Source organism: Crocuta crocuta, unplaced genomic scaffold (assembly GCF_008692635.1).
Source record: "Crocuta crocuta isolate KB4526 unplaced genomic scaffold, BGI_CrCroc_1.0 scaffold1471, whole genome shotgun sequence".
Lineage (NCBI taxonomy): Eukaryota > Metazoa > Chordata > Mammalia > Carnivora > Hyaenidae > Crocuta > Crocuta crocuta.
The window spans coordinates 166,145-180,323 of record NW_027527547.1 but is presented as its reverse complement, the minus strand read 5'-3'; the positions used below and the strand labels follow the sequence as shown (position 1 = coordinate 180,323).

General features: G+C 40.0%; 1 protein-coding gene across 1 annotated transcript in view; it reads right to left on the bottom strand.

Annotated features, from left to right (window-relative positions):
• Positions 1–14,179, bottom strand: part of PRKDC (protein kinase, DNA-activated, catalytic subunit) — a 187,967-nt gene that overhangs the window by 85,289 nt on the left and 88,499 nt on the right. The window contains exons 41-48 of the mRNA XM_077765911.1: positions 12,794–13,001; positions 9,722–9,900; positions 7,693–7,861; positions 7,374–7,439; positions 6,003–6,075; positions 4,766–4,914; positions 3,291–3,428; positions 2,749–2,868 (exon numbers count right to left, since the gene is read on the bottom strand). Of these exons, the coding sequence (XP_077622037.1) occupies positions 2,749–2,868; positions 3,291–3,428; positions 4,766–4,914; positions 6,003–6,075; positions 7,374–7,439; positions 7,693–7,861; positions 9,722–9,900; positions 12,794–13,001 (1,102 nt within the window). The remainder of the gene's footprint in view (positions 1–2,748; positions 2,869–3,290; positions 3,429–4,765; positions 4,915–6,002; positions 6,076–7,373; positions 7,440–7,692; positions 7,862–9,721; positions 9,901–12,793; positions 13,002–14,179) is intronic.

The window sequence follows — 14,179 nt, the reverse complement described above, 5'->3', positions numbered from 1 at the left end:
ATGCTCAACATCACTCAGGGAAATACAAGTCAAAACTACAATGACATATCACCTCACACCCATAAGAATGGCTAAAATTAACAACACAGAGGGGTGTCTGGGTGGCTCTGTTGGTTAAGAATCTTGGTTTGGTTCAGGTCATGATCTCACGGTTCGTGGGATCAAGCCCCACGTCTGGCTCTGAGCTGACAGCACAGAGCCCGCTTGGGATTCCCTGTCCCCAACTTGCACATGCTCTCTCTCACTCTCAAAATAAATAAATAAACATTGAAAGAACCAACAGGGAAAGAACAGATGTTGGAGACGGTAGGGAGCAATGGGAATCCTCTTACACTGTTGGTGGGAATGCAGAGTGGTACAGACACTCTGGAAACAGTATAGAGACTCCTCAAAATGTTAAAAATAGAACTACCCTACGACCCCTGGGTATTTACCTAAAGAATATAAAAACACTAATTCAAAAAGATATATGCAGGGGCACCTGGGTGGCTCAGTTGGTTAAACATCTGTCTTTTGATCTCAGTTCAGATCTTAACCTCAGGGTCATGAGTTTAAGACCTGCACTGGGTTCCACACTGGGTTTGAAGCCTATTTAAGAAAACAAAACAAAAAACAACAAAAAAAAGAAAACCCAAAACAAAGTGATACATACACTCTAATGTTTACAGCAACATTATCTACAACAGCCAAGATATACATGCAGCCCAAGTGTCCATCAATTGATGAATGAATAAAGAAGATGGTCTGTGTATGTGTGTGTGTGTGTGTGTGTGTGTAAACTGAGCCATAAAAAAGAATAAAATCTTGCCATTTACAACAATGTGGATCGAGGTAGAGTATTGTGCTAATAAATTAGTTAGAGAAAGACATATGCCATACGATTTCACTCATATGTGGAATTTAAAAACAAAACAAGCAAATATGGGGGGGTGAAAAAGAGAAGAAACCAAGAAACAGACTCTTAACTACAGAGAACAAACTGACGGTTACCAGAGAGGAGATGGGTGGGGGAGATGGGTTAAATATGTGAAGGGTTTTAAGGAGGGCACTTGTGGTGAGCACTGGAACCTGTATTTAAGTGATGAATCACTAAATTCTACACTTGAAACTAATATTACACTGTATGTTAACTAATTGGAATTTAAATAAAAAATTAAAAGAAAATAAATAAATAAATGTTGAAATTTTAATAATAAATATAAACACAAGTTCTAATCTTTTCTTCCATAAGACAATGGACTGTCTGGAACATCTCCTTTTGGAAACAATTCCCCTCGTCCTTCCTGAGCCCAGACATGCACCACACCCCAGGAAATCTCTCAGTGATATCTCAGAGGCAACTCACATCCATGTGTGTGAACAAGTTCAGCATGCTTCCTTCTCAGCCTGCTTACCAACTACTCCCAAGCTACTAAGAAATGATCCAAGAATGAAGACACCAGCTCCCTTTTTGGTAGCCATCAAGTCAGCACTCAGGAACATGAGCTGGAAATCACGTGTGACCCCAAGTGTTATTGGTTGGACTGTGTCCTCCAAAAGGATACTGACCCGATTTAGAAATGGGGTCTCAAGATTATCAAGTTAGGAGATGTCATTTGGGTGGGCTCTAATCCAATGACAATGTCCTTATTAAAAGGGAAAATTTGTACATACTGAGACAGATGCGAGGGAAAAGCCAATGTGAAGACTCATGAAAATCACCATCTATGTGCCGAAAAAAATGCCTAAGGCCACCAAAATCTGGGAGAGAGGCCTGGAACTGATTCTCCCTCTCAGCCTTCAAAAGGACCCGTCCCCACCAACATCTTGATCTCGGGCTTCTGGCTCTCAGAACCATGAGACACTCAGGTTCTGCTGTTTAGGCCACCCAGTCTGTGGTAGCACTGTTACAGCAGCCTGGGGGCTAGGAATCAGGGGTGACCGGGGAGCACGGCCCAGCAGCAGCCCCCCAGGGCGGGAGGGGAGGATGGCCCTGCAGCAGTGATGCCTAGAAGGACTCTGCATGGAGCAAGAGGGATCACGTCATCCTATCTAGCACCCATCAGCGGCTCCCTACTGTGCAACAAATGAGCTGCACCCTCTATACGGATCTTGATGGCCTGGCCTAGCTCACCTGGCTGAGACATGCGGCCACACTTCTCTGGACTGTGTGCCCATTCTCTGTGCTGTCGGTGGAGACATGTCTGGCTCTCTCAGAGGCCATTTCTGCCCACAGTGTTCCTTCTAGACAGAGTATAAACTCCCACTGCATTTTTCATATCACTCAACGGCTCTCACAAAAATCCTCCCTAACCACCACTGGTGTTAGAGGCTCTCCCCTGATGCGGCGCTGTATGTAAACCAACTGATAAATTCAGCAACTATCTGAAAGAGATATTTTTCAAACACCATTAACAGGAATATTTTCACCATTTTTGCTACTAGAAAACAATCAGTTTGGAACCCATAAGAAAGATGCCAATGCATGTACTTTATACAAAGATCATTTCTAACTCAATAAAATTTAGTTTTCAGAAAAAATGATAAAATGATACTGAACAAATAAATATGGTTGCCAAATTTGTTCAGAGAACAAAAATGTCATGCTCTGTTCCTGTACATCTTTTATTAATTACTTTTAAGTACATACATAAAACTGTTCCTGTACATCTTTTATTACTTTTAAGTACTTATGGGGATGAGCACTGTACTTAAAAAAAAAGTACATACATAAAACTGCAAAGAATTTTTAAAGAATAAACTACTTACCTCTTCTGTATTAATAACAAGCTTGGCTAAGAAGAGACGGATATTTAGTGAAACCAATGGATTTCCTAGTTTGTCATGAAGAAATTTCATACAAGGAGGAAGATTTCTTGGCACTGAACCCTGAAATGATACACTCAAAATTACCTTAAAAAAGTGGGATAAAATAAGTTCACATTTTGATGACAAAATAAAAGATGAGCAACAAGGGCCCCTGGGGGATCAGTCAGTCAAGCATCTGACTTTTGATCTCAGCTCAGGTCATGATCTCAGGGTTTGTTAGATCGAGTCCCACATCTGGCTCTGTGTTGACAGCATGGAGCTTGCTTAGGATTCTCTCTCTCCCTCTCTCTCTCTGCCCCTCCCCTGCTCTCTCTCTCAAAATAAATAAATAAACATTAAAATTGTTTAAAAAATTTAAAAGAGACATGAGCAACAAAAATCATGTACATACAGAATTTGGTATCTGTTATTAAATGTTCATTCTTATGATGACAGCAATAAACAGAATTAAATGAGACACCGTAAGATTAGCAGAAACAAACCTCTTCTCCTTTAGGTAGGATCTGATTTTTCTGCATGTGCTTAATCAGGGCTGTCATGGCTGCCATACATTCGTGTTGATTAAGCTCATCCATCTCTAACTCCAGGACAGCATCTTGGATGCCGGGATCTTTATAATCCTAGGAAAAGGGAAGGATCCAATGATTCAGAGCACACTGTTAGACTTTCAGTACACAGAGGTCCCGGATCAGTTGAGCCAGTCAGTTGAGCATCCAACTGCTGACATCAGCTTGGGTTTATAAGAGATAAGATAAGAAACCACATTCAATCAGCCACAAAAATCAATCAGAATAATCTTAATGTCCCTTTTTCCATATACTTGGTAATGTGTCAAAGGAGTTACAGTATTTGACTGCATTCAGATCTAGTTAACGTGTTTCTCAGTCAAAATTATTGTATGTTAAGATACTGCTCACGAGGACTGGACAGATCTGATGCGGGGCTCGGTCAAGCGACTGAACTGAGGGCACGAGGACTGAACCCAAGACACCTCAATATAAATGGCCTGTTCACGAAGGAGGGGTCTCGCTAGCCGCAGCCATGGTAGAACCAGGTCACACTTGTTTACTGCCCAGCAGAGATGTGGGACATAATCTAAGTGAAAGAACTAATGAATGGCTCCTCTTGGAAACATTCATCAAAAAAGAGAGAAGCCAACCCAAGAGGCAACATAAGGTACAAACTCAATTTCAAAAACACTGCACTGCTCCCACCCTCCTCGGGCAAAAAGCCACTGGGCAGACCAGAGTGGGACAAGAGCTGCCTGGCAAAGTCTGGAGATGGAGGAGGAGAGGGTGGGGTGCCCGCCTGAGGTTCAGGACCCACTCCAGGAGGGCACTGGCATTATGAAGGAAAGCACAGGGGCTGAGGGAAAGAAGTCAGTCAGTGCATATCAGAGAAACTGGAAAGGGAAAAAATCTGAGTGAGCCCTGGACAGGAATCAGATGTATCTGTGGAACTCATGGTTTTACACATATGTACACGTGTGCACCTATGTAAGCATACAGGTGTATGTCTACCTGTAAGTTTTCTGTTTATGAGGTTATGCTATGATTTGTGAACACAGATGCACTCAGTTATCTCAGTTAGATAACACCAAATATTCAAACAGCCTTTTCACTTTCTGTAGAGAGATAATGCAACAGTCATATCAGCAAGATGTCTGAGTATGGTAGTTATCTTTCTCACTGGAAACCCTTAAATGCAGCTCTGATTTAAAACACTAATCTCATGGGGACTGGTTAATGTGAATGAGCCCTTGAAGAGAGACTTCTTTCCTGTACTGACAAAATGTAATTGCTGAGTCCACAGGATGGAAGGCTGGGATTTAGATCTTGGAAAATTTCCCAAACGCTATTCTCTGAGGACTACCGTCAGAGAACTGGTTCTCCAACAATGGAGCCCCCATTCCTTTACAAATTCCAACAATATTTTTTAATATATAAAATGTGATCACCCGTCTCCGAAAATGACCAGTGGTAGATTTAGGGTCTTGGGAACCGTATGAATAGCTCTGAACTCCAGTTGAGAAATCAAATTGACTCATTTCCTCACTCAAGCTGCTGTCTGCCAAATATGACAAGGAAGATATATAATGAGGGCCACCTAAGATATAAAGAACAAAATACATTTATTCAAATTAGTAAAAAATGTATCTCTTTAAGCTCAAAAGATATTAATAAAATTAAAGACTGTGTTAGCTAAGGCTTTTATCAATCCTGGGATTCTCAACTGATAATCCAGATTAACAAAGCAAAAAGAAAATGGGGAAAAGACACCTCCTTCTGCTTTTGTCATTACTGAGCAGTTATTCTATACTGTCATGGCCAAAGAAATTAACTTAGACCACATACAATTTTTGGATATGATGTTAACAGAATTTCTTTGCATTTAAAATTTTGATGGGGCACATTTTACATATAAAGTCTCACATAAATGTGGGAAAAGATACTACTATAAAACAACCAATTCACATATGTAAGGAATTTACAAAACTGGTCCAAATTTTATCCTCAAGTCAGGGGGGAAAAAGGTATGAAGAAAAATCAAGCAAAAAAACTGAAACAAGGAGCATGTGGAGTAAGCAACAGGTAATTTTTTTATCAGGAAGTCAGGAGAACTTCCTTCAAAGGCTGGCATTAAACAAAATGCTGATATCTGGGACCAAGATTATTCTAGGCTGAGTTAACATCATGTGCAAATGCCCTGGGGCCTATAGGTGCAAAATGAGCCTGGTGCCTATAGGGACAGGCAGGGGAGCAGTGCTACTGGAGCAAAGTGAGCAGGAGAGTAGCAGGGGGGCAGCAGGTGGGTCAGGGCATGGGCAGCTCTGTCCTCAGGGAGTGGGAGCTGACAAAGGTCTGGAGCAGAGGAGTGGCAGGATGAGACTTGTATTTTAACACTGATTTCTGAATGTATTTAAACAATCTGCAGACATAGACCATATGCAAACAAATAACTATCAACCAATCTTGCACTCTTAAGCATACCACCTCTTAGCCCTCTTTGGCCAGGCTGAGATCTTTCTACTTACTTAAAAGCTTAGCTAACTGAATTTCTTTCAAAATAAAACTACTTGCCACTGAAAACCTTTTCAAACTCTATTTCAACATTTCGGCATACTTAAAACATCTTTTATTCACAAAACAAATACCAACTCTCAGAATCTTACTTGTCACTTGAAAACAACCTACCTGAACCCCCATCTCCTGCTTCCCTGGCTTCTGTCCTAATTTCAATGTATTTTTTCCTTCTTTCCATAGGAACCTATCAGACAAAACAAATACACATTCAAAACTTTTTAAAATCCTGATCACGATTTTCTATTCGAGGAGCAACTGCCTCAGTGGGGTTCTGTGAGAATCTGTGGGAAACGCACTCCTTAAGGGCACTTGCCTGTATTTCTTTGTGGATTATTAATGTTTTTAAATTTGATAAAAGTCTTGTTTAAAAATTAATTTTTTGAGGCACCTGGGTGGCTCTGACTCATATTTAGCTGAGGTCATGATCTTGCACTTCCTGAGATCAAGCCCCAAGTCAGGCTCTGAGCTGATGGTGCACAGCCTGCTTGGGATTCTCTCTGTCTCTCTCTCTCTCTGCCCCTGCTTGTGCTCACTCTCTCTCTCAAAATGAATAAACATTAAAAAATAAGTAAAACTTTTTTTTGACAAATTGCCTGGGACCCAGGGCAGTCAAAGGCCCAGATTACTAACAGTCTGTACTTTACCTATGAGCTCAGTTTACTCAACCATATGGTGATGGTTTATCATAGCACTTCACAGTGCTGTTGCAAAGTTTAGAAGTAACATATAGCAAGTGTCTGAACACTTAATAAACCAGTGCTATTATTGTTTTGATTTTTAGTTCTTTGAACAGTGTTACACCTTGAAAGAAGTTCCCAGTCTTGTTCCAAAAGGGCACAAGGCAGGAAGCAGCCATTTACAGGAACTCATGACCCACTTAGACATGACTGAGGTCAGCAGCTAGGCAGGTGAACATGAATGATAGTACCTAACCCAGATCACGGTTTACGAGCTCTGGTGCTCTGCCCAATTACTGTTTCCAATGGGCTGTGAAAAGCTGCAGCGAAAATCTCCTACCAATTGTTGAGGCTGGCATGTCAAACTCAGCTTGGCTAAAATCAAGCTTGTCACGTTTGCCTCAGCAAGTTTTCCAATTATCCATATGACTTCAGCTCACAACACTCCCATTATCCTGCCAAATCACCCAAGCAGGGCCACAGCATTTTAATTCTGTGTCTGGATGGATCTTGATTTCACTACACAGATACATTTACTCAGCAAAAACTTCTGGGATACACCCTCACAGCTCCTTTTATTGCCATTTTCTATCTTTTACTAGTTAAGAGAGCAAAAACTCGAGTTATGACCATGTTTTTATAGTTGCCTGAGAGGCCAAACTACATTAAACTACCAGATTTTATAGTTCAAAGCAGACTTGAATACTGGGAATTTAGTATGTTCAGCATAACATATGTTTTATTTTCCTATAGGCACTTGGTAAATTTTTTAAACTTAGGAACACCACTGAAAAATTTCACCCACCTCAACTTCTACAGGAAATGTGTAGCAGCGTTTCTGGTCAATCAGATTTTCAAAAATAAGCAAGTTCTGTAAATCCAAAAAGTCATAATAAAAATATCTGAATAGTGGAGACTGTTATTGCTGATGCTACTACAGAATTAATGCTACTTAATAATTCATGGGAAATACTTTGGCTTTAAAATATATATATATGCAGAACTAAACGAACTACACCTTTAATATTGTAACAAGGTGCAAGTTATGATATAATTTTAACTTATATAATCTAACTTGAAATCCTATAACGTCAACAACAATGAAAATTTCAGGAGAAGCCTACCTTTTCAGGTTTCTCACTAAACAGAAAACCTTGGTAAAATTTTAGTTCGGTGAAGACACAGCAGATAACAGAAATGGCACAGTTGTATGCAGCACAATGGTAAAGTCTCCTCCTCTCCAGCAACTGATTCTCACCCGCCATGTTCTCCATAAAGGCATCACAGCACAATCTGCGGGGTGGATCCAGGTTAGAAATAGATTCACAAAGCAGGGAAATCATCGTTCAAGCCCAACAATGCCAGACAACAGGATCTCACTTCAGTTTAGTCTTCTCAGAGTGTCAGGTGTGAGCCAAAAAGAAAAGACCAGCAGGTCACCGTACCCTACAAACCTCGAGGCCATGGCACCATCTGGGGATTTTCCACACTGTGGTAAGCATAGCAACAGCAGCAAGCACAGTAAGTTAAGAGATGGAAACAAGGAGGATGGATGGTAACCCAGGCGAAGGAGCCAACAAAGGTTTTAATTGAAATTACCTGAATTGAATTTTGATTTCTAAGTTATGTGAGGATTATGAGCAGAGAGGAGTGTCACTTATAGTAAGGCATAAGCCACAGTGCGTGTTTGGAAGATGAGGTGGGAATCGGCAGTGCCTGGCAGTGAGCCAAAGGTGGAGGATGTGTTCGTGAAAGAGCTCGCCTGCCAGGCTAAGGAGCCTGGGCTGTGTTCTGCACAATGGGATCCCCAGACAATGCCTGGGTGGCCAACTACTTTTGAAGACAATTTTGCTGAGGCCCCTGGGTGACTCAGTCAGTTAAGTGTCTGACTTCGGCTCGGGTCCATGATCTCATGGTCCATGAGTTCTAACCCCATGTCGGGCTCTGTGCTGACAGCTCAGAGCCTGGAGCCTGCTTGGGATTCTGTCTCCCTCTCTCTCTGCCCCTCCCCTGCTCTACCGACTCACAAACTCTCTCTCAAAAATAAACATTAGGAAAAAAAAATTTTTTTTAAAACAGTTTTGTCAGAACACGGTCACGCCCATTCATTTATGTATAGTTTACGACTGCTCTGCCAGTACACTGGAGTAGTTGCAAAAGACCATACAGCCTGCAAACCTGAAAACAGTTACTGTTGGGTGGGACCTCTAGAGAAAAAGTTTCCTGGCCTCTGCTACTGAAGATGAGGTTCTTCTGAATTGTTTCAGGCAGGAGGATGGAAGAATCAGGTTCATACTGCATAGGTCTTATCATACCAGCAGCAGCACAAAGTGGACAGACAAGCCCAGGAGTGGGGAGAGTAACTAAGAAGGAGACCGCACTGCAGCAGTTCCCTGAAGAGCACCAGACGCTACAGCACTAGAGGAAGGAAGGAGGATCAGAAAAGGCACTGGTCTGGGGAGTGCTGAGGAGATAACACCCACCGGATCTGATGACTGATGGGGTATGCACGCAGGCTGCAGAGGTGAAGATGAAGGAAAATAAAACAGGACTCCCAAGTCTCTTGTTGGTGCAAATGAATGGATGGAGGGGACATCATTGCCCGAGAAGGTAAGAGAAGAATTAGGGTAAGAGGAAAGTAAGGATCACCTTGCTTGGGAAATGCAAAATGAGACACAGCAATGTCTGTGTCAATATTTACTAAGAGGGAACTTCATCAGAAGGCCAGTTTTAGAGGAAATGTATGTGATTACTTTGTATTTTACAGAATACCTGCTTAAACATATAATCATTCCTTTAATAGCGTTCCTTTAATGGAAGTCAGAAATAAAACACATAAATCCTTTCATACTGTAAATCATACCACTAAAAATATATCAACCTATTAAGGGAGGAAAATGGTAGGAAAAAAACAGCCAAAGAAATGACGTTTTATTCCTTATAGAAGATGGGTATAGCAAAAAACACATTACCCATAACCTGCTAAATTAAAGTCCATCTAAGTAGTTTGTACATAAGGAAAAAAAAACAATAAAACTATAAAAACTCAAATTTAAATAAACTTAAACATTATTCACATTATATACATGCATAAAATATATGCATCAAAAATACTAACGAATCAAATATAACCCCAAATTAACTACACCTTACTTAATAAGTGTCTTTGTAAGTTCATTTCCTTCTGTAACACACGAGCCATGGAACACTTGATTAATTTTAGACTCCTTCGAGTGAACATCATCTTTTGGAAGACGAGAATACATCACATCTAGAATCTTGTAACAGCCCATCTTCTTGGTGATTTGAGTATCAAAGGCAGATTCATTTAGCTAAGGAGAAGTAACAAGTAATTATCTTTGGTCTTATCAAACAAGAAAAATAGTTTTTGAATATATCAAATGCCCAATTAAATATACTTAATACTCAGTGCTCTTGACATCGAAAATAATTTTAACAAAGATGTTGAATTACTTCAGTAGGAGCTGCCAAGGGTCAGAAACATGGGTGTAAGTATGGATGTGTTGTATTGAGTGTGGCAAGAAATATAATGCCCAAAGGGTGTACTTAGAGCAGCAATATAGGACTTTTGCACAAAATCTTATCAAAGTCATAACAATAACAGGTGAAACTTCAATGTATTAGAAAACAAAATTTTCAACAATTTATGGTATTTCCTAAAGACATCCAAGTCCTAATTCCCAGAACCTATGAATGAGTTCTCCAAAGGCAAAGAAAAGGACTTTGCAAATGTGATTAAGTCAGGGATCTTGAGGTTGGTCAATAATTCTGGACTGGTCATGTGGGTGAAATCACATATAACCTTATAAGAGGACAGCGAAAGGGAGGAGACAAAAAGGAAAAGGCAACATGACGACAGAATTGGAGGTCACAGTGATGCAGCCAAGTACTAAGAAATGCCAGCAGCCACCAAAAGCCAGAGGAGACAAGAAGGGGACACTCAGAGCCACTGGGGCAAGCGTGGCCATGGCAGCACCATAAATTTAGCTCAATGAAACTAATTTTGGACTTCTGGCCTCCAACACTGAGAGAGAATAAATTTCTGTTGTTCTAAGCCACAAGCTTATGGTAATTTATTACTTGAAGGTTCAGGAAATAACACACATTTTGGCATCAAGTGTTGAATCTATTGTTAACAAATGCCAAAAATATGAAAGTAAATTTGGAATTGGATGATGGGTAGAGGCTAAAAGAAATTTGCCATGCATGACAGAAAAAGCCTAAACTTCCTGCAGAGACTGTTGGTAGAAATACCAACACTGAAGGCATTACTGGTGAGGGCTCAGAAGGAAGTGAAAAAGCATGCTAGAAAAAGCCAAATTGTCTTAGAAAACATCTCAATCATCATAAACACATTTTTGGTACAAATATGAACATTAAAGTAGCTGCCGGTGAGGTCTCAGAAGGAAATAAGGAACATATTTTTTTGACACTGAAGGACAGGGGATCCTTACACAGTGGCAGAAAACTTAGCTGAATAGTGTTCTACAGTTACACACACAGAACTTACAAGCCATGCACTTGAATATTGAACTAAGAAATCTCCAAGCAAAATTTTTGAAAGTGCTACTTGCTTTCTTCTTTGCTGCTTAAAATAAAATGTGAGGGGCAAGAGATAAATTGAGTTAAGAACTGCTGGGCAAAAAGAACAAAAACTTGATGATTTGAGAAATTCTCAGCTTATCCAGACTGTAAAAGATGCTAACATTAGGAATTTCACCGTTAGAAAAGTGGCTCCAGGGACAACGAGGGTGTGACTAGACAATCTTGGGCTGGTGCTGAAGAAAGTAAACACGGGACTCAGGGATGCCCTCAACCATTTCATCAGAAACAGGAACACAGATGGAATTATCCAGCAAAGATCAGTGGAGGACTCTCCTGTTTAACAGAGTAAACCTCTAAGACATACAGAGTAGAGCTACAGAGTTTTTGAGAACGTTACACCAGAAAAACCACCACCAGCTTGTACTGAAAGGGACAGAGACAAAATGAAATGGAAAGAGGTTGTTGTAACCCCTGAATTCTACAGGCAAGAAAAACAAATATTTTGTTTTGTAGTTTCACAAGTTCACAAATGAAAGAGTTTTGTCCCCTTGTGGGGATGAGCACTGGGTGTTATGTGGAAACTAATATGATAATAAACTATTTGTAAAAAAAAAAAAAAAAAAAAAGAGTTTTGTCCCCTGATGGATCATACCCAGAATCTCACTGATACATGATTCATATGGTTTGAATGATGAAAGTTAGAGGACTCTGAGCTGATAATATTCAGAGGCCAATTCTGGACTTAAAACTTGATGCTATAATGCGTTCAGACTTTGGGGGATGTTGGGATGGGATAAATGTATTTTGCAAGAGGGAACATTTGATGCAGGTGGACGGTATTTGGCTGAATAATATCCACATACAAACACCCATGTTTTAATCACTGGAATGTTACCTCACATGACAAAAAAGGACTATACAGATGAAATCAAGTAAAGAATCCTGAGATGGGGAGATTATCCAAGTGGGCCCTCAATACAATCACATATTTCTAAGAGGGAGGCAGAGAGAGATGAGACAGAAGAGGAGGAGGCAGTGTGACCACAGAGGCAGAGAGAGGAGTGATGTGGCCACAAGGCACGGAATGCTGGCAGCCTCCAGAAGCTAGAAGAGGCAAAGAACAGATTTTCCCCCGGGGCCTCCAGGGCCTTTCAACACCTGATTTCAGCCTAAGGAAGCTGATTTCCGGCCTGCAGAACTATGAGAGAGTAAGTTTCTGTTGTTCTAAGCCATGTTGGTGGTAATTTGTTACAGCATAAGGGAGATCCCCTGTAACTATAAGTTGTTACCAAACTGTCGAGGGAATGCTCCTTGAGCAACAGAGATCTTCTGACTGAACACACTGCATTTTTTTTAAGAACACTGGCCAAGGAGATTTATCAATTCTTATTAATAGTCAATTTAAATGGCACCTGGGTTGTCAGTTGGTTAAGTGTCCAACTTCAGCTCAGGTCATGATCTCATAGTTCATGAGTTCGAGCCCAGTGTAGGGCTCTGTGCTGACAGCTCAGAGCCTGGAGCTGCTTTGGCTTCTATGTCTCCTTCTCTTTCTTTCCCTCCCCTGCTCACATTCTGTCTTAACTCTCTCTCAAAATTAATTAATGAAACATAAAAAAAATTTAGTAGTACATTTAATTTTATAGTACAGATATACAATACCTTTGTAAATCTAGACTTCAACACATCAACGGCATCCACCACAATTTTGCTAAAGAATTCTCTCAAAGCATTCAGGCTACAGTGCCGCAACAGAGTGAGAAGAGAGCGATCTATAAATGCTTGGCGAGTGACATTTGAAAGTAGGTCATCCCTCTTGAACATTCTGTACACACTTTCCAAAAGGGCTAACTGTGTGACACATGAACTCCTAAGAAAAACAGAAAATTATATGAACATCCCTGTTTTGAAAAAATATTTTATGAGTGCCTGCCCATATAACAAGCAAAATAAATACATTAATGAGTATAAATTGAAAAAATAACTTTAAAGATTATATATATAAACCATGAAAAACAAGAAGCATTTGTACATACACTATATTATTATACTCATCCCCAGAAATCTTCATGCCAAATTAAGGCATTAAGAAGAGTTTCCATTTACTTTCAAATCTGATGGTGCTTAGAAAACATCTGGAAAGCTGTGAGAGAGTACAGGCCTAAAGATGATCACAATTCCAGAATTTGAAACTCTTGAATTATAATTTAAAAACTCTAGTCTCTTCCTAGTGACAAACTGCCATTCCTATTTCCTACACAGAGGTACATTCATCTGGCCCTTTATGTTCTCATCTGGAATAAAAGATATTTGAATGAACATCTAGAAGATTTTGCCTATAAATCTAAAAACTAAGAATACAGAATTAGTTTCCTCACCTATAAAAATATGAGGTTAGAACTAAACGATCATTAAAATCCTTTTCCAGTTCTAAAAGGCTGATACTCAGAAGTTAAATACAAACCAGGGCAAAAATATTAGATGAAGGTAATTCAGTCACAAAACTGTAAGGCTGCAGGACACTCCTAAATGCTACATGGGCTTCTGTAATATTTATGTGGGCACTGTCTTAGATTTAAACTCTGAAGAGCTTCCTGATAGCACAATCGAGGTGCAGAGCCCTAAAACTCTTATATAGAAAGTTAAAAGGAAGAGGAGGAAGAAAGGAAAAGGAAAAAGAGCAAAAATCTGATAACAAAAAATTGGCCAGCAGATAGTTGACTGAAAATTAATGCAAATGAGCTCTAAATACATGAATATCCGCTCTACTCACTCATAATAAGAGAAACAAATTAAAACAACACTGAGAGGTCCCCTCACCTATATAATTGGGAAAACATCCAAATGGTTGACAATATACTCTACTGGCAAGCCTGTAATGAGGCCAATTCTCACACACTGCCCAGGGAATGCAAACCATTACAGCCTCCAAATAAGGGATGTGGTGGAAGCTAGTAAAATCACAAACGTATTTACCTTTTGAATTACGTGTAGGAACCCACTGTGAACACATATTGGCAAAATACAAAATGACATACACACAGGGCT